This window comes from Rhipicephalus sanguineus, chromosome 7 (genome assembly GCF_013339695.2).
Source record: "Rhipicephalus sanguineus isolate Rsan-2018 chromosome 7, BIME_Rsan_1.4, whole genome shotgun sequence".
Classification (NCBI taxonomy): Eukaryota; Metazoa; Arthropoda; class Arachnida; order Ixodida; family Ixodidae; genus Rhipicephalus; species Rhipicephalus sanguineus.
In genome coordinates, this window is record NC_051182.1 from 58,604,449 (window position 1) to 58,632,384 (window position 27,936).

The following is a 27,936-nucleotide window of genomic DNA, read 5'->3' on the forward strand; positions in this document are numbered from 1 at the left end:
AATGAGGTTCTGTATGCCTCGTAAATTAAAACGACATAACACAAGTATGATTCACCGAATTCGTCTTGGTGTGGCCTTCACAAGACGTTATGCACATATCATCGGCTGCAGTGACACCGGTCCCAACTGTGATCACTGTCTAGTGCCAGAAACACTTGAGCACATATTTTGTACCTGCCCAGCATACGCACGCGAACGACAAAAACTGATTTCCTCGACTGAAGCAGTGCATAATAGGCCATTAACTGATGAGGTTGTGTTGGGCCCATGGCCTGACGCCAACAGCACAACTGTGGTCATAAGAGCGGTTGCAGCTTTCCTACAAGCCACTGGACTGGATGCGCGGCTATAGCACTGCACCACCTAGACGGTACTGTACATACTCACCTCTCTTACTTACCATCGTCATCCATCATTCTTTTTTCTCCCCTTTCCCCACCCCCGGTGTAGAGCAGCAGGCTAGAGCATAATATCGCTCAGGCCGACCTCTCTGCCTTTCTATAAATAAACCTCTCTCTCTCTCTCTCATATTGCACTTTATGATTTCAAAATAAAAAAAATATCATGAACCAAGTTTGTTAATTGTAAGGTGTAACTGGTTGCTTTAGGATGTGAATTATTTGATTTACTGATGGACATATTGTGCCCTTTTCACTGCGGAAATAATTTATTTCTTTTGCCAAGAATTGCTCAATTGGGCACGACACTCTTTTCGGCCCATGCTCACCCTTCTACATGTACCAGGTGCTGCTCGGATTCTTCGCTGTCGCGGCGAACATCGCCGGGGCGGGGGAACATGGCATCATCGAACCTTGGCCGAAGCCTATCACTACTGATCTGCAGTCATCGGACCGTGCCTTCCACGGACCACGGGATGATCTGCTGCAACTTGTGTATGATCTGCGGCACACCGAGATGGATTCTGCGCATCGTGGAACGTTTCCGTTTCCACTGCGTGCTGGCCATAAAAGGGGTCAAGCTGCGCTACAACGACTGGGGCACGACACTCTTTTCGGCCCATGCTCACCCTTCTACATGTACCAGGTTAGTTACCTAGGTGGAACTAAATGTTATCGCTCCAACAATACTATGCTTCTAAGAGTGTCGTGCCCCATTAGCAAGCGACAACCTATATGTTGTTTTAAATATGTGAGCGTGTATTTTATCGATGCTGTGCTCTTTTTGCTTTGCGATGGATGCTTGATGCTTTCTCAATTCTTGATACTCTTATCGGGTGACGTAGAGCTGAATCCAGGACCCATGAGTGCGGCAGAGCGAGAGCAAATAACGAACATTGAGAGGATTCTATTAGAAATGAAAACGGGCCAGGAAACTGTGCTTGCGAAGTTAACAGAAATTACAACTAAACAAAGTGAACTGGAATCCAAGATAACGAACTTAATAGAGAAGACAAGCCTTGTGGAAAGTCGTATTACTCGTGTGGAAAAAATTGAAGACAAATTATTGGCTAAGGTGGACGATTTCGAGAATAGAACCCGTAGACAGAACCTGTTATTTTTTGGTGTGGCTGATAGGGAAAAAAATGAGACTTGGGAAACGTCAGAAAATTTAATTAGAGATATATGCAAGGAAGTGATGAAACTTGATGATATTTCAATTGAACGGGCTCACCGCATAGGGGCTTTTAAGGAAACCCAGAACCGGCCCATCGTAGCATGCTTTTCGCTGTGGAAGGCTAGAGAAAGCGTCTTTAAAAACGCTTTCAAACTAAAAGGTACTTCGTACAGTATTTCCGAGGATTTAGCCAGGCCGTGCAAGAAAAAAGGCGACAGCTGTGGAACTATGCGAAAGATAAAAGAGACTGCAAAGAAAATCGTGTACGTCTGAGTTATGATAAACTAATTATCAATGGGCAAACATTTGTCTGGGATAGCGACACGCAGACGCCAGTCCCACTAAGGGCGCATGCGCAAATGGATAGAGGCAAATGACCTACAATAAATTCTGTTTCCCTCAATGACAACACACTCTGCTGTTCACTGCCTGAACGGCTTTCTGTTCTGCTAGTAAACTGTCGCAGTATAAAGAACAAAGTCGATAGTTTCATGTCCTTGGTAGCAACCATTAAGCCTCAAATTGTAATGGGCACTGAATCATGGTTGGATGACTCTGTGTGTAATGTGGAAATCCTTCCGCCAGGTTTTACTGTCTATCGGAAAGATAGACATGGGCATGGCGGGGGAGTGTTTCTTTTAATATCAAATACATCGCCAAGCACTGAAATTCTTTTTGAAAACAACTCTGAATCTGTCTGGTGCCTCGTGAATTTACCCAAGGGAAACAATGTCGCGTTTGGGACATACTATCGCCCACCGGGCAGAAGTGAATCATTCGGTTTTCTGTCTGATGTGCTATCTTTTATGCCTAACAGCGTATTTCTCGGTGGAGATTTTAACTTGCCGAACTTCAATTGGACTGCTGGACGCGTAGCTGGTGATGGCTCCCGTATCTACTCAGAGTTTGAAGAACTGCTCGGATTGTATGGTTTGCTGCAGTACGTGCTGGAACCTACACGAGAAAACTCAATTTTAGACCTGGTGCTTTGCAATGAACCAAACTTAGTATCGGGGATTACTGTTTGCCCAGGTATTACCGATCACAGGGCCGTTGTCGCAGAGCTTGGCGTACAGCGTGTACGGGCATCACAAACTCCACGAAGAAAAGTGTTCAGCTACGACAGAGGAGATTACGCTGCTGTTAGAAATGAACTAGAAAACTTCTTCCCTACTTTTCAGGATATGTCAAAAGCACGCTGTCCGTTGGCTCTGTGGTCAACGTTCCGCGACAAAATACTCAGATTGGTCGAAAGTCACGTTCCATGTAGGTACTTGCGTAAAAAAAACGCATAAACCTTGGTTTAACACAGAAATACGCAAACTTATTAGGAAAGCTAAACGCGCGTATAAAATATTTTCTGCTAACTCCAGTCTGGTAAACCAAAAGCGCTTAGAGGGAATAAATAATTTATTAAAAGTAACAATTAAATCGGCGAAAGATTCATTTTTGTCAAATTAGGCAATGACTTAAAGCAAAACCCAAAGTCATTCTGGAAATATGTAAAGCAGAACCGAAAAGAAGATGTATCTATACCACCTTTAAGTGTCGACGGCGAAACCGTGACGTCAGACTTCCAGAGGGCGGAATGCTTTAATCAATATTTTCAATCAGTCTTTTCGCATGAAACTACCGAGCAGACAACGCTTCTAAACAATACCGCTCAGAGCAATATGATGTCTGACATTGAAATTGATGTTAGTGGCGTCGATTCATTATTACGCCGCTTAGACGCAACAAAAGCCATTGGACCTGATGGACTATCCCCAGTAGTCCTCAAAGAGTGTCATGACATCATTGCTCCGTATTTAAGTATCATCTATAAACTCTCCCTTGAAACTGGTCTTATCCCTCAGGATTGGAAAACGGCAAACGTTACACCCGTTTTTAAAACTGGAGACAGAAAACTGAGAGAAAATTACAGGCCAATCTCTTTAACGTCGATATGTTGCAATATCTTTGAACACATTTTACATTCAAACATATTTAAATTCCTTGATTCAGACGCTTTCTTTACTCCCTCCCAGCACGGTTTCCGGAAAGGTTATTCCTGTAACACCCAACTAATAGAATTTCAGCATTTCGTATCCAAAGCCATTGATAACGGTAGTCGGGTAGACGCTGTTTTTATAGATTTCCAAAAAGCATTCGATACTGTGTCGCATAAGCTCTTGGATGTAAGGCTTGCTGCATTAAACATAAATAAAAATGTTCAAACATGGATACGAAATTACTTAAATGGTAGAACCCAGTCCGTCGTCCTAAATAATGTCAAATCTTCGTCAATAGCAGTGACTTCGGGAGTTCCCCAAGGAAGCGTTTTAGGGCCCTTATTGTTCCTAATCTACATAAACAACATAGTTGAAAACATTAGATCTCCCATAAAATTATTTGCTGACGACTGTGTCATATACAGAGAAATTGCGACTGAAAATGATATACACACTTTACAAACTGATCTAGATCACATAGCGGACTGGTGTAAAAAGTGGAACATGCATTTGAATATAAAAAAGTGTTGCAGCGTGAGCTTTTCAAGGAAAACATCCAAATCAGAGCATCAATATAACATCTATGACGTCCCTATCAACATACACAGCGATTATAAGTACCTCGGCGTTTACTTTACCGAATCGTTTACATGGAACAAACATATTGACACGGCCATAGCAAAAGCTAGTAAGATGCTTCACTTTATCCGCAGGAATTTCAAACAGGCGACGCGCGAAATCAAGGAAACTTTATATTTTTTGCAAGTCAGATCCATACTTGACTATGCATGCGTAATATGGGACCCCCACCAAGACTATCTTATAAATAGACTTGAAAAACTTCAGAACAAAGCGGCAAGGTTTGTTTTAAATAATTACAGTCCCTACGCCAGTGTTTCTCAAATGAAGGCCACCTTGGGATGGGATCTGCTCCGTGTACGTAGACAGAAACTACGGCTTAAGCTGTTGCACCAGATCTATAACTCTAACACAGGTATTAATCGTCATAGCTACCTTGTTGAACCATCCTACACATCCACTCGCTGTGATAATAGCAAAAAGATTTCTACCTTTAAATGCAGATTCAACACTTTTTTCTACTTGTTCTTTCCTAAAACAGTAATAGATTGGAACAGTTTAACAGACGACTTAGTAAATATAACAGATAATGATTTATTTTTTTCCATGTTGTGAAATTGTTCTTGCAACAACAAATGTATGTACTACGTGTCTCTAAATTGTATTTGGTGATCTATACTCATGTTGCTCCTGATAATGTTTTGTTGATATTTCTATATGTGTGTATATATCCCTGCAAGTGTTCCTTTATTCTGGTTATGTTTTTGTTCCCCCCCTACGTAATGCCTATATGGCGATGTAGGTAATCTGTAAATAAATAAATAAATTAAGCGAAGCTGATGTGGGCTATCACAAATATTTTGGCAATATGGCCGACCCGCAACAACATCATTATTCTCACCACTATCGATAGTATTGTCACGTCGTTGTGACGGTGAAGAATGCTGCAACAAGACTAGGAAATATTGAGCTCTTTAATTGGGCGATCTTGTGACCAGAAGATCAAAACTCAAAATACCAGCGATACAGGCTGCGCACTGAGAGCGGCGAGAGCAGTCGTCGGCCGTCGAGTAATCTCATCATCGGTGGAAAGCGTCGTCTTTTATACATCAGTCATCGAACCTTACAGCGTTATCGCTGGTGCTCGCGTAAGCTCTCGAATAAACTTCACTATTCGCGTCCGGCGCGTAACCTTAACAGAATGATCTAAAAAAATCGTCAAGCTCCTCAAACATTACGGCGCGGTCTGTGTCAAACGTTGCTAACAGCATTTGTGGGTGAAACCCGAACACATCAAAACAAAGCAATAAATACACGTGGCAGTAATATCGCTAGTAATATTTACCATGGTACTACCGAGTGCACTATCAATAGTTTGTCGATAGTAGTACTATCGATAGTTTGTCTACACTATCGATAGTTTAAAAAAAAACTATCGATAATATCGATAGTCAATTTACCGATAGTTCTGCATCACTACTACACAGTTGTCGCACAATGACCGCAATTTCACACGCCAAGCGAATACCGTGACGCAACAGTAGCAGAGCAGCATGTAGGTACAGCGTACTGAAATATTACAGAACACGTAGTGTGGGTAGCGTTCTTTTCCATAATTCACGCGGTGTAGCGCCAGTTTCTCTACTCAAGTAATCGAGCTGCCGCAACGCCAACAGCCGCTGACATCGCTCTCGAAAGACCACCGTCCGGTGCGAGGCCATATTGTCTTGTTTCTTCGCACGACACGCGTTGTAACGTACGTATACACAAATGAGACGGCCGTACCGCATCAGAAGCATTGTCATTGAAGGGCTAGCAGTTGAACGAATCCATGGCCCATCGTCATACTTGTGGTCAACGCATAAATAGAATGTGAACAGATATCAACGCCAAACCACTCAACGAAGTCGACGCGACGAAGGCGACAGAATCTGAACTGCATGTTGCCGATGTTGCGCCCTCTCACAGTAACTATTGAAAATAAATAAATCAGAGAGAAAAGTTTCATCTGTGGCCGCTGTCGGAAGTCGGCGCTACTTCAAAATGTCGTCGGAATGGTATGAACGGTTCTCAATATGGTCGTTTTCGCACTGACTTAATCAACTCTGTAATTATATCGTTCATTATTATGCCACTTTAGATTAACGGGTGCACTTGGATAAGCCATAGCTACAAATCAATAATGTCTGCGTATATTGTTATGCAGCCATGAAATGGTAAAGAGTTCAAGAAAATGACGCATCGCTTGTGCCACCATGGTCCACTGTAATTCAGTGACTATATAAGGACCTGCGCTTCATTGAGGGGTATGTGCAAACACGTGTGTACCTACGCGTCTGTAGTGAATTGTTCTTGTGATAGGTTTTACACATGCGAATGAATTGTGTACGTATTGAATTGAGTGTGTGTACTATGTGTCTGCCTAGTGAACGTGTGCGTATTAATAAAATGTTTGTTAACCTTCCGGTGTCCTTGAGTAATCCATGAACGGGGCCACCTTGCCGAAATGCCATAGCCTATATATAGAATCAACGTACGCCGCCTGAGTCAGAAACAACTTTTTTTTAGTATCGTTTAACCCCTCTAGATGGCGCCAGCTACCACCTACTTCACGGCTGCGGCGCTGTCACAGCTCCACCTATTTATACGAACATCTATCTATCGAAACTATGCTCTGCTGCGCCGGGATTGTTTTGATGTTACAGAATGTACATTTTGGAGGCACATGTCGGGGCATATTGCCCCCTAAACGCGTGGATAACATCGCTACACCGTGTGATGCTTCGAAAAATAAAGACAGCAAGCCTAACGTGCAGTCTCCGGGTCAGAGCCCCTTTTGCAGTATCCGTCTCTTTTAAAGTGAACGCCGTCTCGCTGGCCGAGCGAAGCGTACGAGTTCCGTCGTTCCGTTTCGGGAGGTTTTCGTCACTACACGTTTGGCTGCTTGATTTTATCGTCATATCGTGCGATATTAAGCTCAGCGGGACCGTTTTTTGTGAGAACCAGTGCCGCATTCTCTTTATCAGTCGAGAACGATGCACTCGCTAGGCCTAAATCTATTGCTCGCTTCACTGGCTTGGCGTCAGCCATCTTGATTTTGACGGGGGAGCAAACATTTTGTCCATCGAAAAGGGAGGAAAGGTTCCTCCATTTGAAGACGATCATTGGGGACATCGCCGTTTCTCTTTTAAAGGAGAGAGGGTCACTCCATCTTTTTAGAGTGTTCTACACAGCCGGCAGGGACTGGCCGTGGTGTTAATGGCGATTTGTTGCAGGATTTCTTGGATTCCCGGACATTGCGCGGCGCATTTTGATAAGGTTGAAATGCAAGTACACCTGTAAACACTGCTGTAGCAAGAGGGGAGGTCGTTAGAAAAGTGGAGGGTTGTCCTAAGCCCCCCCCCCCCCTCCAACATTTCTGGCTATGTCCCAGGCCGTGTACATTCACTTAGGTGCCCGTGAAAAAACCCCTGAGTGCTGGAACTAAGTCCATAGTCCTCTACATTGGCTTACCTCGTAATCATGATGTGGTAGTGACACCTTCAACTCCAGAATATAGCAGTATTAGAGATTAGAGTTGGGTTAGATGGTGCGAATCGACTTCGGACCTAACTAATTATCGCGAAAAAACACAACGAACAAGGTGAAGACAGCAGGCAGGACGCGGCGCTAACTTCAACTGAGTATTTACTCGCAGAAAAAAAACATGTATTTCACAAGATGCGCAGGAAGCTGCGCAGCACAGAAAAAAAGGACACTCTAAAAACGCTCGCCTATAAACACCACTAATTTTTTCAACTGTTCGCATGCCTACGCAGCCTACGCGTGCCGCAACTAACCAAACACTTCCATGCGCAGGTTTCTTTCATACGCATTCTTTATTTGTGAGAGGCAGCGCCGCGTCTGTCTGGTCTGTTCACCTTGACTGTTGTCGATCCTTTTGTGCGGTAATTAGTTATGCCTGAAGTCCAGAATATAAGTAATTCTTTTTTTTATTTATTGACACATGTCGTGCATATGTGGTTTGTGGCTTATTCATTCAACAACCGGCAAGAGTGGTCCCTCTATTGGTAACAATTTCGAGAATCTTTTCATTGCGATAGCAACTATAACGACACTACCACCGCGTTCTTGCCGTCGCCGCCGCCGTGAAGTTGCATATAAAGTCTAAATCGATAAAATCGCCCCGCACGTCGTGTGTTCTACGTGCGAATGAAAGCGCGCGAGCGCTGCCGACGAACGCGGCTGAACCAGAGAAGGCTCCTTCGTGCGAAAGGCGCATGGAGGGGAAGCTGCGTGGTCCGTCACGACACGCCCCTTGTCACAAGTCCGATCTGGCCGCCTGCGGTCACGTGCGCTCCATCTTTACAGGGGATCAGCGGACGGCTCATAAATTCGTATGTGTTGTGTTCTCATCGCAAAGTCTGCGTTGAAGCCGTAGACTCCGCGAAGGTGACTTCGCCCACTGCAGCGGTCGTTTCCTTACGCCAGTGTTTTGTTGAGTCAAACCAGGCCTCATAATGCCTAAAGGAGTCAGCTAAGGCCTAAAGGTGTCAGCTGTAGCTTTATTTTGTATAAGATTCCAATGTTACTATTGCAATCATTGCTTCGCCCTTGCGGCGAAACTGTGACTTTTTGTCTCAGTCATTATGTCGTGTGTACACATATCTAATGATAATAATCGCCATCGGATATGCCTCATAAACAGAAGCGTGACGAATAAGTGCGATGCACGCACAGTAAAAGCACCGACGTTTACAAATCGAGCCAAAAATCAGACGCAACGAGTCACAGTTAGCATCCTGTCCCTATTGGCTAGTTGATATGCCTTGTTAAGCAAAAGAATTGCCCACAGAGAACGTAGGCCCAAGGACAGAATGAAAGTGAAGATCGAGCGCTGCTCTTTGATTACTTGTTGCACAATATTTCATATGTATTGCTTGTTATATTATGAAAAATATAATGAGTTCGCCTCTCGGAAAGACAGCAAGGTTGTTTCACAAGATAGGCTCCGCTCATTAGGCAGCTATATTTATTCAAATGCATACAAATCATCCAACTTATAATGCAGTGAAAGAAGTAGCGGCGTAACGAAAAGCAATGACGTTTTCTTGTATCTCGATATAGTTCTACCACGTATGCCCAGTTGTGCTTGGATAAACTGTGGTGCGACATCGCAAACATATGCGCATAATAGGAAGGCCTTGCTGCAAATAAAGCTACCTTAAGGGCGTGGAGAAAATATACATTTGGCGGAAAGAAGGCAGCCATGTGGAGCTCTCCACGAAATTGTGTAGTCGTGCGCGGTGCGTGGAGTTTCAAATTAATGTGAGTGGCGATGTGGGTTTGCTAGTTCATCATTAGGAGCGCCTGATTATAGCGGGTACTCATATACATAAACAAGGGAAGGCGTAGATATTGTTCGAACATGACCTTTCTCTAAACATATCTTCTAACAGGGCCTGCTACTGGAACTAACCCGTTTCTTGGGAACGAAGGATGTTGAAAGTGCACGAAAATTGTTAACACATCACTCGCTAAATATATTTTTAAGCCATCCTACAGGTACTACAAGCCTGCAAGGCACCTTACACATTCCTTACACATTACTGTTGACGAAGTCTATTTAAAACTACGGAAAGAAAAATAGTTCAAGGCCACCCCTCTAAAGAACCACCGGTGTTAAAAAGAAATCCCGAGCCTTCCATCGCACCATCGTAACTTTGGATTACGATGGATGCACCATTGGAGCATCCATCGTAACTCACGACACAGCCTCAAAACGTTAACACAGTGTAAACAGGAAGATCTTCGATGCAGATTTCTAAAACTCCGGTCAAGACGCAGGAAACCTCCGTGTGGCTACGAAAATGAGTTTCAAGTAAGAGCAATATCATGCGGAGTACCAAAGAGGTGCCGTTAGCAAACTGATATGCCGTCTGCTACAATTCACACGTGCACCTCCACTTTGCGGCACCAGTTCTACCAAAATTCGCAGATACACCAGTTCTACCGAAACGCTCACCTGTACCAGTTCTCGTAAAACGCGCGCAGCTGCATCAGTTCTACCAAAACACGTGCAGCTACCCCAGTTCTACCGAAACGCTCATCTGTACCAGTTCTCGTAAAAAGCGCGCAGCTGCATCAGTTATGCCAAAACACGCGCAGCTACCCCAGTTCTACCGAAACGCTCATCTGCACCAGTTCTCGTAAAAAGCGCGCAGCTGCATCAGTTATGCCAAAACACGCGCAGCTACCCAAGTTCTACCGAAACGCTCATCTGTACCAGTTCTCGTAAAAAGCGCGCAGCTGCATCAGTTATGCCAAAACACGCGCAGCTACCCCAGTTCTACCGAAACACTCATCTGCACCAGTTCTCGTAAAAAGCGCGCAGCTGCATCAGTTATGCCAAAACACGCGCAGCTACCCCAGTTCTACCGAAACGCTCATCTGCACCAGTTCTCGTAAAAAGCGCGCAGCTGCATCAGTTATGCCAAAACACGCGCAGCTACCCCAGTTCTACCGAAACGCTCATCTGCACCAGTTCTCGTAAAAAGCGCGCAGCTGCATCAGTTATGCCAAACACGCGCAGCTACCCCAGTTCTACCGAAACGCTCATCTGCACCAGTTCTCGTAAAAAGCGCGCAGCTTGCATCAGTTATGCCAAAACACGCGCAGCTACCCCAGTTCTACCGAAACGCTCATCTGTACCAGTTCTCGTAAAAAGCGCGCAGCTGCATCAGTTATGCCAAAACACGCGCAGCTACCCCAGTTCTACAGAAACGCTCATCTGCACCAGTTCTAGTAAAACGCGCGCAGCTGCATCAGGTATGCCAAAACACGTGCACCTACACCAGTTCTACCGAAACGCTCATCTGCACCAGTTCTAGTAAAACGCGCGCAGCTGCATCAGTTATGCCAAAACACGCGCAGCTACCCCAGTTCTACCGAAACGCTCATCTGTACCAGTTCTTGTAAAACGCGCGCAGCTGCATCAGTTCTACCAAAACACGTGCAGCTACCCCAGTTCTACCGAAACGCTCATCTGTACCAGTTCTCGTAAAACGCGCCCAGCTGCATCAGTTATGCCAAAACACGCGCAGCTACCCCAGTTCTACCGAAACGCTCATCTGCACCAGTTCTAGTAAAACGCGCGCAGCTGCATCAGTTATGCCAAAACACGCGCAGCTACCCCAGTTCTACCGAAACGCTCATCTGTACCAGTTCTCGTAAAACGCGCGCAGCTGCATCAGTTCTACCAAAACACGTGCAGCTACCCCAGTACTACCGAAACGCTCATCTGTACCAGTTCTCGTAAAAAGCGCGCAGCTGCATCAGTTATGCCAAAACACGCGCAGCTACCCCAGTTCTACCGAAACGCTCATCTGTACCAGTTCTCGTAAAAAGCGCGCAGCTGCATCAGTTATGCCAAAACACGCGCAGCTACCCCAGTTCTACCGAAACGCTCATCTGTACCAGTTCTAGTAAAACGCGCGCAGCTGCATCAGTTATGCCAAAACACGCGCAGCTACCCCAGTTCTACCGAAACGCTCATCTGTACCAGTTCTCGTAAAACGCGCGCAGCTGCATCAGTTCTACCAAAACACGTGCAGCTACCCCAGTTCTACCGAAACGCTCATCTGTACCAGTTCTCGTAAAAAGCGCGCAGCTGCATCAGTTATGCCAAAACACGCGCAGCTACCCCAGTTCTACCGAAACGCTCATCTGCACCAGTTCTAGTAAAACGCGCGCAGCTGCATCAGGTATGCCAAAACACGTGCACCTACACCAGTTCTACCGAAACGCTCATCTGCACCAGTTCTAGTAAAACGCGCGCAGCTGCATCAGTTATGCCAAAACACGCGCAGCTACCCCAATTCTACCGAAACGCTCATCTGTACCAGTTCTCGTAAAACGCGCGCAGCTGCATCAGTTCTACCAAACACGTGCAGCTACCCCAGTTCTACCGAAACGCTCATCTGTACCAGTTCTAGTAAAACGCGCGCAGCTGCATCAGTTATGCCAAAACACGCGCAGCTACCCCAGTTCTACCGAAACGCTCATCTGCACCAGTTCTAGTAAAACGCGCGCAGCTGCATCAGGTATGCCAAAACACGTGCACCTACACCAGTTCTACCGAAACGCTCATCTGCACCAGTTCTAGTAAAACGCGCGAAGCTGCATCAGTTATGCCAAAACACGCGCAGCTACCCCAGTTCTACCGAAACGCTCACCTGTACCAGTTCTCGTAAAACGCGCGCAGCTGCATCAGGTATGCCAAAACACGTGCACCTACACCAGTTCTACCGAAACGCTCATCTGCACCAGTTCTAGTAAAACGCGCGCAGCTGCATCAGGTATGCCAAAACACGTGCACCTACACCAGTTCTACCGAAACGCTCATCTGCACCAGTTCTAGTAAAACGCGCGCAGCTGCATCAGTTATGCCAAAACACGTGTGCAGCTACACCAGTTGTGTACAGAAACGCGCAGCTGCGTCAGTTCTACCAAAACGCGCATCTGCGTCTCCCGGCAAGAAGACCGCGTAGTCGCCGCTGTCGGCGTCGAGGAAATCAGACCATGATCGTCCGGCTGGGCGCGAACAAATGGAGGAGGAAAAGCATTTCGTTTTTAAAGCCTTTGCATCGAACGCGGAATGTTTTCATGCCACACGTGGCCGTCGTCATCATATTTGCCGTACGCATCTCCAACGTCACACCTCTTGCAGCTCTCTTTTCACGTTCTCGCTCATGGTTATCGCGATAAGTGTGGAAAAAGAGCCACGCTTCATTTCTACACTTCAAAAGTCAAATAAATTAGCTTTAATTCGCCTGTCCTCCGTCAAAATTTGTCACAGCATTCCTTGCAAGCACCCAAAGCTCATGCTGCAGTCAGTTTCGTGCCAGGTTACCGTCCGATATTGGTCTTCACTGGTTAGCGCGCACTTAATACGGGGACAAAGGTAGAAGAGCACGACAACACAAGCGCTAACTTTCACCTTGTCGTGTTCTCTGTCTACCCCCCTTCAACCAACGAAATTCATTGAATGCAACGGCCACGTGCTGCTTCGCGTACATATGCTTTCTATCACGCTATCTGTTTGGGCCGCCCCTTTTCATATGTGCACCTCATCTTTCAAGATTACGCCCCCGTCCGGTGAATGTCTTAAGTTCATATGATAAAGGTCATCAAGTCGATTCGGTATTTTTAGACTTTCAGAAAGCGTTTGACACCGTTCCACATGCTCTTTTATTACATAAATTATCTTTTTTAGGTCTGCCTGCATCTGTTCTTGGTTGGTTGAGGGATTATTTATCTTCTAGAAAACAGTCCGTCCAAGTAAATGGTTCGTCTTCTTCATACGTCAGCGTAACTTCCGGGGTTCGGTGTTGGGTCCTTTGCTCTTTCTGGTCTATATTAATGATTTGTCAGAGACGCTAACATCGAACGTGAGGCTGTACGCAGATGATTGTGTTATTTATACATCAATACACAGTATGAACGATATTTGTGCTTTACAACGTGACCTTTACACTGTGGTGAAGTGGTGTGAGAAATGGAAGATGTGTTTGAATGTAAAAAAGTGTTGTTTTCTTAGTTTTACCAGAAAACGTAAACCTTTTCACTCATCATACAGCTTGTCAGGAGCACAACTGGACCGTGTTGAACATTTTAAATACCTTGGTGTATACTTTTCTGCCGATTAATCTTGGAATAAGCATATAGGTTACGTAAGTGGCAAAGTCAACGGTGTGTTAAACATTATTAAACGCAATTTCAAGTCTGCCCAAAAAAATCTGAAAGAAGCTTTGTATGTTACAAATGTCCGACCTATCCTTGAATATGCCTGTCCAGTATGGGATCCTCATGGTCAAACTCTAATCTATAAACTTGAACGCATACAAAACCGTGCTGCACGCTTTGTCAGCGACAATTATAACTTTAACTCCAGTGTTACCTGTATTAAAGGCAACTTAGGATGGAAACTTCTTGAGCAGCGCAGAAAATTCTTGGGATTAAAGTTTTTCCATTCGATCTTTTGTGATGAAATTCGCATCAACAAGAGTTTATACATGATGAGACAATACTACGTGTCACATAGAAATGATCATTCAAAAAAAATCCGCGAGATCAGCTGTCGTGCCGCTGGCTCCGCTAATTCTTTTTTTCCTTTCACTACTCGTGAATAGAATAAGTTGGATGCGTGTGTTGTTGATCTTCCAGCCGATGCTTTTTGTTCATCACTACAAGATCTGTGCTTTTCGTGAATACGCAGGCATCTCTGCGCAAATGTGTGCCATTTTTTTACTGTAAAACTGTGTTTTTCCTTTCTAACCCCCCTACAATAATGCCCACTTGGGCGATGTAGGTTGCACTAATAAATAAATAAATAAATAAATAAATCAATAAATAAATAAATAAATAAATAAATAAATAAATAAATAAATAAATGTCGCTTCCACTAATGGATCTCGGTTTCACGCTGCTTCGCTGGACCGTGTGATGATGGGGCGACACAATACGCGGTGAGGATTTGCGAGCGCATCAGCGTCTTCCGGCTTCCTGTGCCGTCGAGAGCACGTGTCGAAATTTTCCAGTAAGAGGTTGTCCATTAGAAACACTCGTTTTGACTATCACCAAGGTCAGCGCGTGTAAAGGGCTTCCATGTCTTCCTTGAATAACGCCACCAATAAGCATCCCTCGTTCGGCGTAGATGTCGCAGCAACACGTTATCACCCGAATATCCTTATATGACTTCGAAGCAAAAAGCAATTGGGCTGATAAAAATGTCCAGGATCGTAACATCTCAACTTTTGTTATGTAAATAAACGTGGCCGAGAAAGAAAAAATTAAGGCAGCTTCCCTTTAGTGGTGCCAAGCCTGACGCAAGTGCGGAGCTGGGTGGCCTTCTTTGTTTCTCTTTCTTTTCTTTTTCTCTATTCTCTCTATTTTTTGCCGTGTATTTTAGTGTCTATTTCCATTTCCTTATATATATATATATATATATATATATATATATATATATATATATATATATATATATATATATATATATATATATATTCATTTCTCGTTTCCGCCTGCTTTCTATCTCTCGTTGTCGATATTTTTCTCTCTCTTGCTGTCTTTCTTTCTCTCTCTGTTTTTCCCTTCCTCTCTCTCTACATTTCTCTCTTTCTTTCTATGCTATGCTTTTTTATCTCCTCTCCTCCTCACCCTCATTTCCCTTTCCCAGCTTCTTGCTATGCCATACTATACTATGCAAGGCTACGTTTTGCTTTGCTAGCGTGCCGGATACCCGAGTAGTTACCATGCTCGCCTTCTGATCGTGGGTACGCGGGTTTAATCCCGCCTCGTGAAGAAATTTTTATTGCGATAGCAATTATATGGACAGTCTCGACGGGTTTCTGCCGTCGCCGTTGCCGTCGCCATCATGTCCTTCCGGTATGAAGTCCAAATCGATAAAATCGCCCCGCGCATCGTATGTTCTACCGCCACTAAAAGCGCGCGAGCGGGGACGACGAACGCGGCCAAAGCAGAGATCAAACGAGCCGTCCCGTTTCCATCGCTCGAAGGGTGCATGCGATAACATCACCCCGCTCGAGAGGCCTGCCGTCGAAGCAGACTGGAAACGCCACGCCCTTCTTTAATGAGCATGAAAAAAGACGCGAGGGGGGGGGGGAGTGTCGCGTGAGAAGCAACTTTGAACTTTGAATCTAAGGGCGCGGGCGTGATCGCTGGCGCGCGCGCTATCTCGAAAGCCATCGCGGCGGACGGCTCGTATTCGCAATGCCCATAGACCGTCGCGCCGCCAAGAGGAATTCAGGAGCGTCCTCTCGAGGAGGCTTAGTCTATAGACGACAAAATGGCAGCACTACGGAGTCACTCCTTTGTTCGGCTGTGCTAGCCTCAGTGTTAATTAACGCGTTGGCAAGGTACGAGCACTACGACTTTGCATGTTCCCTGCATCAGCGAACAAACCGGGTCCTCCGTGACACGAGAAATCCAGTTCGTTCTTGTGAGACGTGAAGTTTTTGCGAAAATACGTGGCAACTCGCGCTTTCAATGCTAGCCCACAGCGTGCACATACTGTCAGCTTAGTGAGGCTTTCTGTAGCCACGTAGGTTAGTTAAATGTTATCGTCTGACATTTTCAGTTGAAGCTCACCCTGTTTTACTTGCATATAGCATTCGTCAGTGTTTCTTGTAGTGCGTGAATCCCATAACATTGTACGCGGGAGGTCGCGCGGGCTCGCCATGGCCATGTGGTCTTCTATAACTGAGCAACCTCAAGTTGAAGATGCATTAAAATAGGGCTGCTATCCTTTGTCCGGAAAGCGCTGGTATGAATCGTGCGAGCGACGTTTCAATCATTCGAGGACGCGTCCGCTCCCCACGCCTTTCGTGGAGCAAACGCTTTCAACGCCGTCCTTCGCCAGTGTGTTGTTTTCGTAGCCAGCGCTGCGCCCCTTGTTTTTGTGCGTTTGTTGATAGGTGGCAGCACACTGCAAGCAATTTTCTTGTTGACCGGTTTGAGAGCAAAATGTTCTCCGCGCCCAGACGTCTCTTTAATTGCAAATATGGTGACGCGGAGTGGTCGAAGTCGTTCCGCGGAGCAAATTCTTCAGAGTGCTTTCAGCAGTGATGTTGAAAAACGTAGAAGACTGTGAAAGCACCGAGAGTGACAGCGACGATGAAGGATCAGCTGCTAACTCACGAGGAGCGAGTTGCACTTCACGTCCCCTCGTGCGTTAATAATCTTTCACGCTCGTAAGTCACGTTGATTGTATTTTATGTATAATATCCTTGAGTGAGATCAAAATAAAAGCATAGTTCTTCACGGGCATTGCATGTAGTACAATTATTGTGGATATTATGGAGCGCCGCAAGCCACCAACACGCTCGAGCTCGACCAGCGGAGCGAAATGGTTAGAGCGATGGAACGTGCAGTCACAGCCACCATCCACGCCTCTCAGCTAACTTCTCCTGTACTTCACCGGTACTTTCCGAACGGCATTGTTGTTCGACGAATTTTACAGCGAAAGCTGTTATGAGATCATTTCACCGGCCGTTTTTGGCGCCGTAGTTGTCCGCCGCCGCCGCCGCCGCCGCCGGTGTCCGTAACCAGTATCGCTCGAAATAAGAAAAAAAACTAAATAAGAAAAAAATTCCAGGATGGAACGAGGTTAAAACCTGGGCCCTCTGCGTGGGAGCCCAGTATTCAACCTCTGAGCCATCCCGGTGCTTGAAACTGCTTTGCAAAAAGGTCCTATACAGGCTTCATGTCGGGAAGGAACCACATTAGCATATGCAATATAGCGTGGTAGAAGAGTAAAATAAGTGCCAAGCGTCGCACAACGAGAATTCTGTTACAAGGCGTCACACAATGCGAATTGCGCAACGAATAGGTTGTTGAATGCTTCCAACCCATTACAAAGGGCTCTGCCATAATTCTTCATCGTCATCAGGCACAGCATCAAAAAAGTGCGCATAATGCCTTACATGCGTATAGCAGGTACCAACGCTCTCCGTAGAATGACGAAAATGACACATTGCCTGCTGCCCTACTTCTCAAAAATTACAATGATTTATAGCGTAGTGGGTTCCTCGCAAGTGCACTTGTATTGGTTGGCAAGGAAGCCCATAAGCGCATGATCCATTTCCTCGGGGTCCCAGTAAAATTTCAATGATTTATAGCAAAGTGGGTTCCTCGCAAGTGCACTTGTATTGGTTGCCAAGGAAGCCCATAAGCGCATGATCCATTTCCTCGGGGCTTCAGTAAAATTACAATGATTTATAGCGTAGTGGGTTGCTTGCAAGTGCACTTGTATTGGTTGCCAAAGGTGCACGTTAAAGAACCCCAGGTGGTCGAAATTTCCGGAGCCCTCCACTACGGCGTCTCTCATAATCATGTCGTGGTTTTGGGACGTTAAACCCCAGATATTATTATTATGTATTGGTTGCCAAGGAAGCCCATAAGCGCATGATCCATTTCCTCGGGGTCTCAGAAAAGTTCTTCGCCCCCCACCCCGTCTCTCTCCCACGTCAACGTATGTTATACAGCATGACGGGAGAGGGAAATAGCGACCGGGCGTCACCCAATGCAAATTACATAACTGGTGGGCCGTTTAAAGCTTCCAACCCACTACAAAGGGCTGAGTCATAATTCTTCATCGTCATCAGTCGTCGCGTCAACAAAGTGCACATAATGCCTTACAGACGTGTAGCTGGTGCCTCGCTTCTCCGCAGAATGACGAATAATGTCTTAGTAGGTGCTTTCCAACTTCACAAAAATTGTTATTTATGGCGTAGTGGGTACCTTTCTAGTGTACTTGTATTGTAGCCCCAAGAGAGCTTAGAACGGGCTCTAGAAACGCCGCTCTTCCAGCTTTCGCTGTGACTGTGCTGCGGTTTCAGCGCAGGCCTGGCGTTTTTTTCGCAACGTCGAATTCTTTGACGTTGCGAAGAGCATACGTGTGCATTCTTTTCGATATTCATGTTTTGATCGTGCTGATCGAACCCGCAACATGCGAGTGAAGTGAATTGCACACGGCTAGAGTCTCAGCATGGCTGTAACACAAGCGCTACTGAATGGGATGTTAAATGCTTGTGTTCCGTTGAAGACGTAACTCCGCGTTCCCGACTGCGCAAGTAATGACGACGGCGTATTATGTTTGCAAAACGTTAAACGTGCGGTCCCGTGCAGCAGCGATGGCGCTACTCGCTGGCGGCCTACTTACTGCGGCAAATCAGTAGGTCTGGCCCGGTACTTATTACATTGGAGTACCGTTCAGCTGATACGTCAATTACAGTTCATGCAGTTTTATGTAGCACGCACAGGATTTCGAAAAGTATCGATGCACGGTATGTGAGCTGAAGTATAACCTTTCACACCGCAGCAAGTAATTAGGTGACGAGTACTTAGCACTTTCCATGGTTTGAGAAAGTGTTTTGGTCTCATATCCATTTCATAGCAGCTCACGAGTTCATCCGGTGAAAGTGGCACGGTCCGTACGTCCTCACGTCCTATCTGTTCCTATGCTAACAAACGGGTTGACCCTCCTCCGAGCGCCATCTTGAATCGCACGGCGCGCCACCTACAGTTCGTGGGCATTGCGAATACCCTTCTACGTGCTGCGCTCTCAGCGCGATGTGACAATGCGGAGAGCATAGCTCCTTGGAGCGGCCGTATTCTCCTACACCAACGTTTTGTAGATACGGGAGATCGGATACGAAACAGTTAGCTGCCAGCCTCACTTCAAGTTGTTGCTATCGCGTTCATTCCTTCGCCTTGGCGGTGAAACTGACTTTTTTTTTTCACCAACAATTTTTCTCTTTTTCTTCCTTTCTGTATATTTCTTTCTCTCTCACTGTACTCGTTATTTCGCCCATACGAGTTATTGCATCTCACGCTGGACCAATCGACGCCGCGGGAGAATGCACGCCAGATGCACATGTTCGGCGCGAAGCATAAAATGAAGAGGATGAAGAGAGAGCGCGCTGGCCGAGCTATTGCGCTGCGCGCGCTAGATAGGTAGAGGCCCTTCATGATGATGATAGTTTATGCGAACGCGTAACGGCATAACGAAAAGCATAACAGCTGCGCCGTAAAAAATAAAAAGTACTCGGTGCTTTCTTTTCTTTTTTGCTTTCCATTTGATATTGCGACTCATCTTCTTTATCTGGAAATGAATGAGTCACGACAGCAAACGTACAGTCATGGACAGTTTAAAAACGAAGAAGTTACATTTAACTAAAACGCGCTCCTTCTTTCTTGTTTCAGCCAGTAACCGTAATGTTACTGTGAGATTTTTTGCACGCTTAAGACGTAAACCATCTTCGGGATCAACATAATCAGGCGGTCCGAGATGGTGTTTTCGAACTACCACCCGTGAATATTATTCTCCCTCTTAAATTTCTTGTTCGCGTTTAGTTTGTCCATTACTGTACCATTCACAAACCCACTTACCAGCTACCCTAGCCTGCCATTGGGTTCTCTTTCTTTTTTTTTTTTTGAGCCGCGCTGTTATAATAACGTCTGTTGTTTCGTGGCCCACGGGCAACATCTGACCAAACAAGATCGTAAAAATGATCGTGAGTCGTCGATCGTACATTCGTTATTCATCTGGTATGTAGTTTACCTGTAAAAGTTGATTATTATGCATGTTCCACAAATGCGCGCTCTATTAAAGTTTGCGCATGATCTATATCCACGACAAAAAAAAATTCAGGAGCCCCTGTCCTATCGGCAAAATTGGGGCAAGCGAAGCTTGGCGTGTGCATGCACGACTTACTATTTTTCCTATTTTCTTTCTTTCTTCCTTTCTTTCTCTCTTTCTTCCTTTCTTTCTCTCTTTCTTTCTTTCTTGCGATTGCGCTGCGCAGTGCTCCCTCCTAACTGTTTCCTTCCTCCACGCCGGGAATTAGACCTCCATCCACGTGCTTGGCAGCGCAGCACTTCACTTGCTACAGGCAACAACGACGGTCATGGCTTCATACCCAAACAACAATGAAATGTGGAAACGCGAAATGGCGAGTTACCTCAGTAACCTACAGATAAAGGATCAGATTGGCGTATCAGAAAATGCCTGATCGTCGACAAGGCCACGATCGAGAGAGCATCATTTTTAAATGCGAAGCATTTCTTAGCGAACCTAAGGCACTTTGAGCGTTCCTCTCCATGTATCTATCTATCTGGCCTCCTCCATCTAGATGCTCTTCTGTTCACCTTCTTAACTTGGTATAGACTAAAATTGACGTAGGAGGGCATAAGGCTATCATGAATATGACTGTCTGGTCATGACATGAATGACGTGAAAATCTTGTCGTGTACATCATGAAACCCTTTCCTACAGCCACGTGTGGCACATACCCGTATACCACGGCCCGCAGTATGCGGGCATGAGCCAGCGGTGATTCACAGTTGATATCTACCCAGGAACGGCGACAACAGACATTGGTAATTGAAATGCGAGATCTTTAAGAGACTCTGGCATCGGCAGCGTTGATCCGACGTATGCAAATAATAAAAATCAGGACCCCAGCAGGAATGGCACCCAGGCATTCTCCGTGTCAGTCATGTATTCTACCACAATGCCACGCCAGGTCTTGAAAGTGCTTTGGAAACGATCCTATGCAGGTATAATGTCGGTGCAGGGTCAATTGTGGTTGCAGTGCTAGCTATCTAAATTTATAACAAGGTAATATAAATTGCATATGTACTGTTATGATACTGACGTCATATCAGGCTAACGTCAATTGTAACTCTTGTGGGCTCCGCTTTCCAACAGTCTAATAAACATTATATATGCTCTCTTTTGACTCCGCAAGCAATATTCAGGCGCTGCTCGACCACGGAGGAATACGCTAACAAATGATATTCACATCATCGCATCGTAGCGTGCACTTCGCTTCGATAAAGCTGACGTCTGTGCTCTAACGGGAGCGCTGACGTTGCGTCAGACTAAAAATTGTCCTTTAAATGCCAGTGTAGTCGAAGTGTCAATAAGCCTACGATGTGCACACAACCGCTGCATTTACAAAAACACGTCGATGTACCTCTTAACTCTCGTCTCAAAGCAATGAAATGCAGCATAGACAGGTACTCGCTGACTGCTTCGCAGAAAACCGATCCCCACAATGCGTGGGATCTGCCAAATATTTCGTAATTTCCGTGTTCTGAAAACGGTTTTCAGAGAATTCGTCTACGTTAATGGTACATTTAGATCTTCACTGCAGGACACTGCATGGTTATGAAGGATACCAGGGCTAGATGCGCCGGTTACAAGACTGTGCAGGTTCCAAGAGATCAGAGTCATCGCTTTGTTTGAACAGCCACTTTCCCCCAAGAATTTGAGAACTTTGGCCTGTGAAAGACGTCACCGAAATTAAAACAGCATGCACTACTAGTTGATACAGTGCGTGCAAATGCGCCCTTTCTTTTTAAATAACAGAAACACCATTGAGGGGCACTTAAGATGCAAGTAGTCCTTTACATTGGCTGCAAGAGGTTTTCTGTTGGTTACGTCGCTTGTGGTGGTAAATGATACTCTGGAATTAGTAGGCATGTGGGGCGTAAAATACTAAAAACAAGAACAAAAATTAGTTTTCTTCACTCATAACCTATTGCAGCAAAATCATCGATAGTTGCTTGAGGCCGTCATTAGGACAAAGAACAGAATATTTCGCTATATGATGTGACACAGTTAAATTCTCCAGCTAAAGGGAAAAATTGAGGAACACAAAAAAATGTGAAGCAAGGTCTATGTACATTACAGCAATTTTGAAGTAAGACACATGCTCTTTACGTATGTGCTCGGCTACTGCAGAGTGGTGCGCAAGACATTGACTTAGGCAGGTTGTGATTACCAGGGTTCACGACTGTAAAGAACTCGCTACAGACATATTCCGCTGTCGGATAGCGCCACGAAAAAAAAACGTAATGGCCTGCTCGAATCCGCATGAAATGGCGCCTCCCTAGCACTTTTCATTGCGTACGTGAGTACTTTGTCTCGTTATATTGCTCAGTCTTGCTACGCACGTCCAATAGGAACGTATGCACTGTATTAAGGCGAAAGCCTTTAATGCCCCGTACTCGTGGCGTCCGTCCGTGCCCTGGCACGGTGGCCTCTCCCCCTCACACTTTCTCAGCAATCACGGGATGGCACAGCGGCGCATAGCAACAGTTGCGCGTTGCTCTTTAAACGCGCGTTGCGCAACTGTTGCGCAAGGCGGCGGCGGCGTCCGTCCGTGCCTCCTCACACTCTCTCACCAATCATGTGATGGCATAGCGGCGCGCGCGGCGACGTTCCTTCGTCAGACGTCTCGTTGCAGCAGCCGAGTTAGCCGGATGGTTCCCAAGCGGCCCGGTGATGATTGCACGGCAGGCGGTTCGGAGAAGCATCCCAAGAATGTAAGAATGTGAATTCCCCCGATACCCTGGGATAGTCAGTCGAATGGCCACAGGCTTTCGCCAAACACACTTTGGAATTTACAAAGAGTCCTTCAATTTTTTACTTCGCAATAAAATAAGCTTTTGTGTTATGAGTGACCCTGGTATAATGCAAACGTGCTACGCTCTAAGGATTGTGGTTTTGGTAAAATGTTGCTCTGTTTCCGCAGCCTGTCACAAGGTTTACTTAGGTACGCATGTCGACCATGTGATCAGTGAGTTTATTTTTTGTTTCTTTTTCTTTTCTAGTAGAGCCACCATTCATTGTTCAAGAAAGGGCTATAACGGCGTATATAGATAACAAAGGCAGGTTGCGTTTCATCATGCGAACAGGCGTCCATCAAAGCGTTCACCTGGAGGCAATCGGACGGCGTGTCCGTACTTGCCACATCTACAAAGCCCCACCCCATTATGGCCGCATGCAAAAAAGGGTACACGGTCCAAAGAGTGTGGTCCGCTTCTTTTGCGCCTTTGCGATTCCTTGCACTTCCCTACGAGAACTGTGTTTCACCGCAGTGTTAACTAAGCCACCTTCTCGCCAAGCACGCATGGAGCCTTCTTCTGACGCTTTCCGCCAGCTTGTCGGCCGGCTGCATTATTTCCGTCGTCGCCTTCCGCTTCCTGCGCGAGATGACTTCATCGTGTGAGCCGCAAAGAGCCGAAGCCCCGGAGCTCATACACAACGCCCACGCCTTCTGTCAACACGCCAACCAGACCACACCCTTAGCACACACGTCGTCGTCTCTATTTTCTTGTATACGCTACAGCTAACGCGCCGGTATGACGTCACTGACTCTTTGCTTTCTCGACCGATAAGGCATCCAGAGCGTCGCGGCGCCGCCCGGTGCGCGTTCGTCCGGTGGTGGATCACAGATGGGAGAGACCTCCCTGGGTTGTCGTTACCCACCGCCAGACGGCGTCGTGATGCTTCGAGCGACTCATTCACGCTGGGTAGCGGGATCGGCTCCGGTGGTTTTGCAACGGCTGCTTTCTGGAGCGTGAGCTGACGAACGATAAGAGAGCTGAGGAGAAGACGGTGCGACAGAGATAGCTGGGCGGAGGCGAATATCATAAAGAAAAAAAAAGAGAAGGAAGCGAGAAAAGTTGGAGGACAACGTCAAAGGAGGAGCCGTCTCGAGAGTGATAATACGAAGGCAGCGGTATATCACGAGTACCACGCAGAGACCGCATACGTATCCGGCTAGTGTGTCTCAGAAGTTATCGGGAGCTTATAGAAGCCAACATTTACACCCCTACACAATTCAGCTCCTCTCTTTGCCTCCTCGCACGCGGTGCGTGGAGATAAGAACGTCACGAACAATTCGTCGCTCGGGGTATCTCCCGTAACAACCTCGGCGTGCCGGCAACGCCTCAGCAAGACAGGACAACTCTACGCTGTGGTTGCATCGTCGAGAACCCACAGGCGAAAACGGTGAGTCACACAAGTGCGTATTTGTCTGTAGCAAGCCGCAACAATGTCATTCGCAGGTTCTCCCTATCAGCTACTGTCGTTGAAGGAGTAGGTGTGTAAAGGCACGCGGTGACTAACTTGCAGGCACGACATCACAGTGCGCACAAACAAACCGTGGCTTCCCGCGATGGTTCAAAACCGATGAATCGCTCTTGGATCCGGGATATGCGTAGAGCCATTCGTTCGTCCCCAAATAAGACCATACAGGTTACAGCAAACTCTAGGTGAGTAACAACCGCATGAGACTCCTTCGTGCAACCATATGCTGTACAGAGGCAACACCGGTAGCCTGCCGCTCTTGTTTTTTGCTGGTGTACATGAAGTGCCAATATAAGGCATAAGACTGATGTTGACAGCTGCGCATGAATCGTTTTGTTTTGTTTGTTTGTTTGTTTTTGTTTTTTCTGATGACCTTAAAACGTGTCATCACGGGGATATTTCGATTTCGAACCTGGACGTTTGCGGCAAACAGTGTATGCTGTGCGAACTGAAATGCTGATATTTACATACACCCCATGTGTACACACACACGTGTGTACACATGCAGACAGAAATGATTTGAGAAATCTGTTCAGCTTTATATATTAAACCACACTCACTACCATTGATAACGCCTACCCCGAAATAAGAAATAAAGATGAGCGCTTGTTTGCATGTCACATGGGTATAGGAATTAAAGTGCAACTCTATGCTTCAAAAAACGGTATAGAACTTCCATGGCCAATTCTACTCTATATAAACAAAGTCACATTAGGATACTGAGCGATAGGCTTGTTGGCTGGTATGCATAACGTGATGAAAAGTGAACACTCAGGATCTGGGCTGATAAATTACGTGATAATCCGGTTTCGCAATGATAACCATTGCACGCAAGGCCCTGAAATACGGTGCTTACTGTGAACCATGGCTTGAGAACCCAACGGTGGCAGAAACTCGAAGTCAGCGTAACGAACTCATTCGAGTAACGCATCTAACAGACACAGCATCAAATTAAATCAAATGCTTTAAACATTGAGTAATATTACTGTCAGATGAGCTTTACCAATGTTTCTGCCATTCGCACACCACTTACAGCGAAAGCTGTTATGAGATCACAACAACGGCCGTTTTTGGCGCCGTAGTTGTCCGCCGCCAGTGTCCGTAACCGCTATCGCACGAAATAAGAAAAAAAAACGAGATAAGGAAAAAATTCTGGGATGTAACGGCGTTCGGACCTGGCCCTCAAAGTCGCAGCCCAGTGATCTACCACAGAGCCATGCCGGTGCTTGAAACTCCTTTGCAAAAAGGCCCGATACAGGCTTCATGTCGGGAAGGAACCACATTAAGGTATGTAACATAGCGTCGTATAAGAGTAAGATAACGAGCCGTAACACAGCGCGAACTCTGTAACCAGGTGTCAGACAATGCGAACTGCGCAGAGAGTGGGCTGTTGAATGCGTCCAACCCATTACAAAGGGCTCTGCCATAATTCTTCATCGTCATCAGACACAGCATCAACAAAGTGCACATAATGCCTTACAGGTGTTTAGCGGATACCACTGTTCTCCGCAGAATGACGAAAAATGGCATAATGGCTGCTTCCCTACTTCACTAAAATTGTGATGTATAGCGTAATGGGTTCCTCGCAAGTGCACTTCTATTGGTTGCCAAGGAAGCCCATAAGGCCCACATGATCCATTTCGTCAGGGTCTCAATAAAGTTCCTTTCCTCGCTTTCTCTCTTTCGCACGTTAGCAAATGTTATATAGCGTGGTGGGAGAGTGAAATAGCAACCGGGAGTCACACAATGCGAATTACGTAACTAGTGGGTAGTTTATATCGTCCAACCCATTACAATAGGCTCAGCCATATTTCTTCGTCATCAGCCGTCGCATGTGTAAGGCATTATGCAGATGTGCCTAAGGGCAGACTTTCCAAGATAAAAAAAAATCTGTAGCTGGTACCTCATTTCTCCGCAGAATGACGAATAATGGTGTAGTGGGTGCTTCCCAACTTCATAAAAATTATTATTTATAACGTAGTGGGCACCTTGCTCGCGTACTTGTATTAGTAGCCCTAAGAGAGGTTACAACCGGCTTTAGAAATGCCGCTCTTCCAGCTTTCGCTGTGATTGTGCTTCGCTTTGCGCACGGGCCTGCCGTTTTTTATTTCGCACTGCCTTCATAAACGCCCTTGAATACACATGCTTACGCGCTTATTGATTGCATATAAGAAAATATCGTTATTTTTATTCCCTATGCAGCAGTAGTGCCCCATCGGCAACAGTACTGAGAGTTCCTAAGTTTAATCTAGATATGCTAACCATCCGCAAATATACGTGAATCGACATCTGGTACCTTTTTCTGCAAACCATATATTTTCATTTTTTTATCGGCGCCGACAGTTGCAAAGGTGTACCATAATATCAAATTTCAAAAACGAATCTAAGGGTCGCTCTCATTAGATTTTATAGTTCAGCATTAGGAATTGTCGATTACTGGTTTCCGCTGAAATGTAAGAAATGAGGCTAAGAGAGACAAGAAAGAGGTTCAAAATTGTGGTGGTTTGGACCTGTTCGCTGTGGATCACAAGCAATTTGTAGCGCAAGAAGCACGGGCACAAAAGAAGACAAGAGACGGCATATGAGCGCCTACAAATCATTTCAGAAGGAGGTGCAGGTGAAGGCTACTTCGAATGGTTGTGCTCCGATGAAGCACGGCGCCTGCGCCAGTACAACCCTTGCAGTCCGAATTCACTGTGCGCATAACATGCCTTTGATATCCAGTCAACAAATAAGGATGCTCGCCCGAACCATGTAAGTCTTCATAAACAAACGACAACGAATCAAAGTGACGACCACAAGAGATAAGACAGAGTTTGCAGAGATATCAAAGTTGATCAACAAGAGAAACTCATACACGTGCGGAATTCTCACGTCAAATACATGGGAGCAACTGTAAAAAAAGTTGGAGGACGCTTGAGCTACGCCTCAGTAGTAGAACGCGCAATGGGGCCCCGTCCGCATCACTTTCTCAATGGCTAGCCTGCCTTCACTTCTTGGTGGACACCTAAACCATGCCGCTAGGAAATAGATGGCCGTGCGAGTAACATTGGCCGTTTAAAACTACCCTATATTGCACACTGCAAGTACCGCTGCAAAGTGCCCACTGCGCCGTAATACTCCTTTTTGCGAATAAGCGAAGTAACCAGAACGGGTCCGTAAGGCAACACGCGAACCTACGCAGCTGCTCACTTTGTTGATTCTTTTGCTGATGATGATGAATAAATATGTCTGAGCGCTTCGTAATGAGTGGGCCTTTAAGACCCTCACTCGTTGTGCAATTTACATGTCTTGACGCCTGGCGCAATTCTACGCTTCTTCCACGCAACA

General features: G+C 45.9%; 3 protein-coding genes across 3 annotated transcripts in view; all 3 read left to right on the forward strand.

Annotated features, from left to right (window-relative positions):
- The first annotated feature begins 702 nt into the window (after positions 1-702).
- On the forward strand, positions 703-1,848 carry LOC119398709 (uncharacterized). The gene has a single exon (XM_049417402.1). The coding sequence runs from the start codon at positions 736-738 to the stop codon at positions 1,846-1,848; it is 1,113 nt and encodes a 370-aa protein (XP_049273359.1). The 5' UTR covers positions 703-735.
- A 110-nt stretch (positions 1,849-1,958) lies between these two features.
- Positions 1,959-27,936, forward strand: part of LOC125759111 (uncharacterized) — a gene marked incomplete at its 5' end in the record, with an annotated part of 40,224 nt that continues 14,246 nt past the window's right edge. Inside the window, one exon of the mRNA XM_049417403.1 lies at positions 1,959-2,607. Coding sequence (XP_049273360.1) covers positions 1,959-2,607 — 649 coding nt within the window. The remainder of the gene's footprint in view (positions 2,608-27,936) is intronic.
- LOC119399465 (probable G-protein coupled receptor Mth-like 11) overlaps positions 24,033-27,936 on the forward strand; it is a 38,518-nt gene continuing 34,614 nt past the window's right edge. The window contains exon 1 of the mRNA XM_037666265.2: positions 24,033-24,528. The gene's annotated coding sequence lies outside the window, so the exon portion shown is untranslated. The remainder of the gene's footprint in view (positions 24,529-27,936) is intronic.

Bases quoted from the DNA above. Each gene is read 5' to 3' on its own strand.
- LOC119398709 (XM_049417402.1), top strand. From the start codon at position 736: ATGTACCAGGTGCTGCTCGGATTCTTCGCTGTCGCGGCGAACATCGCC.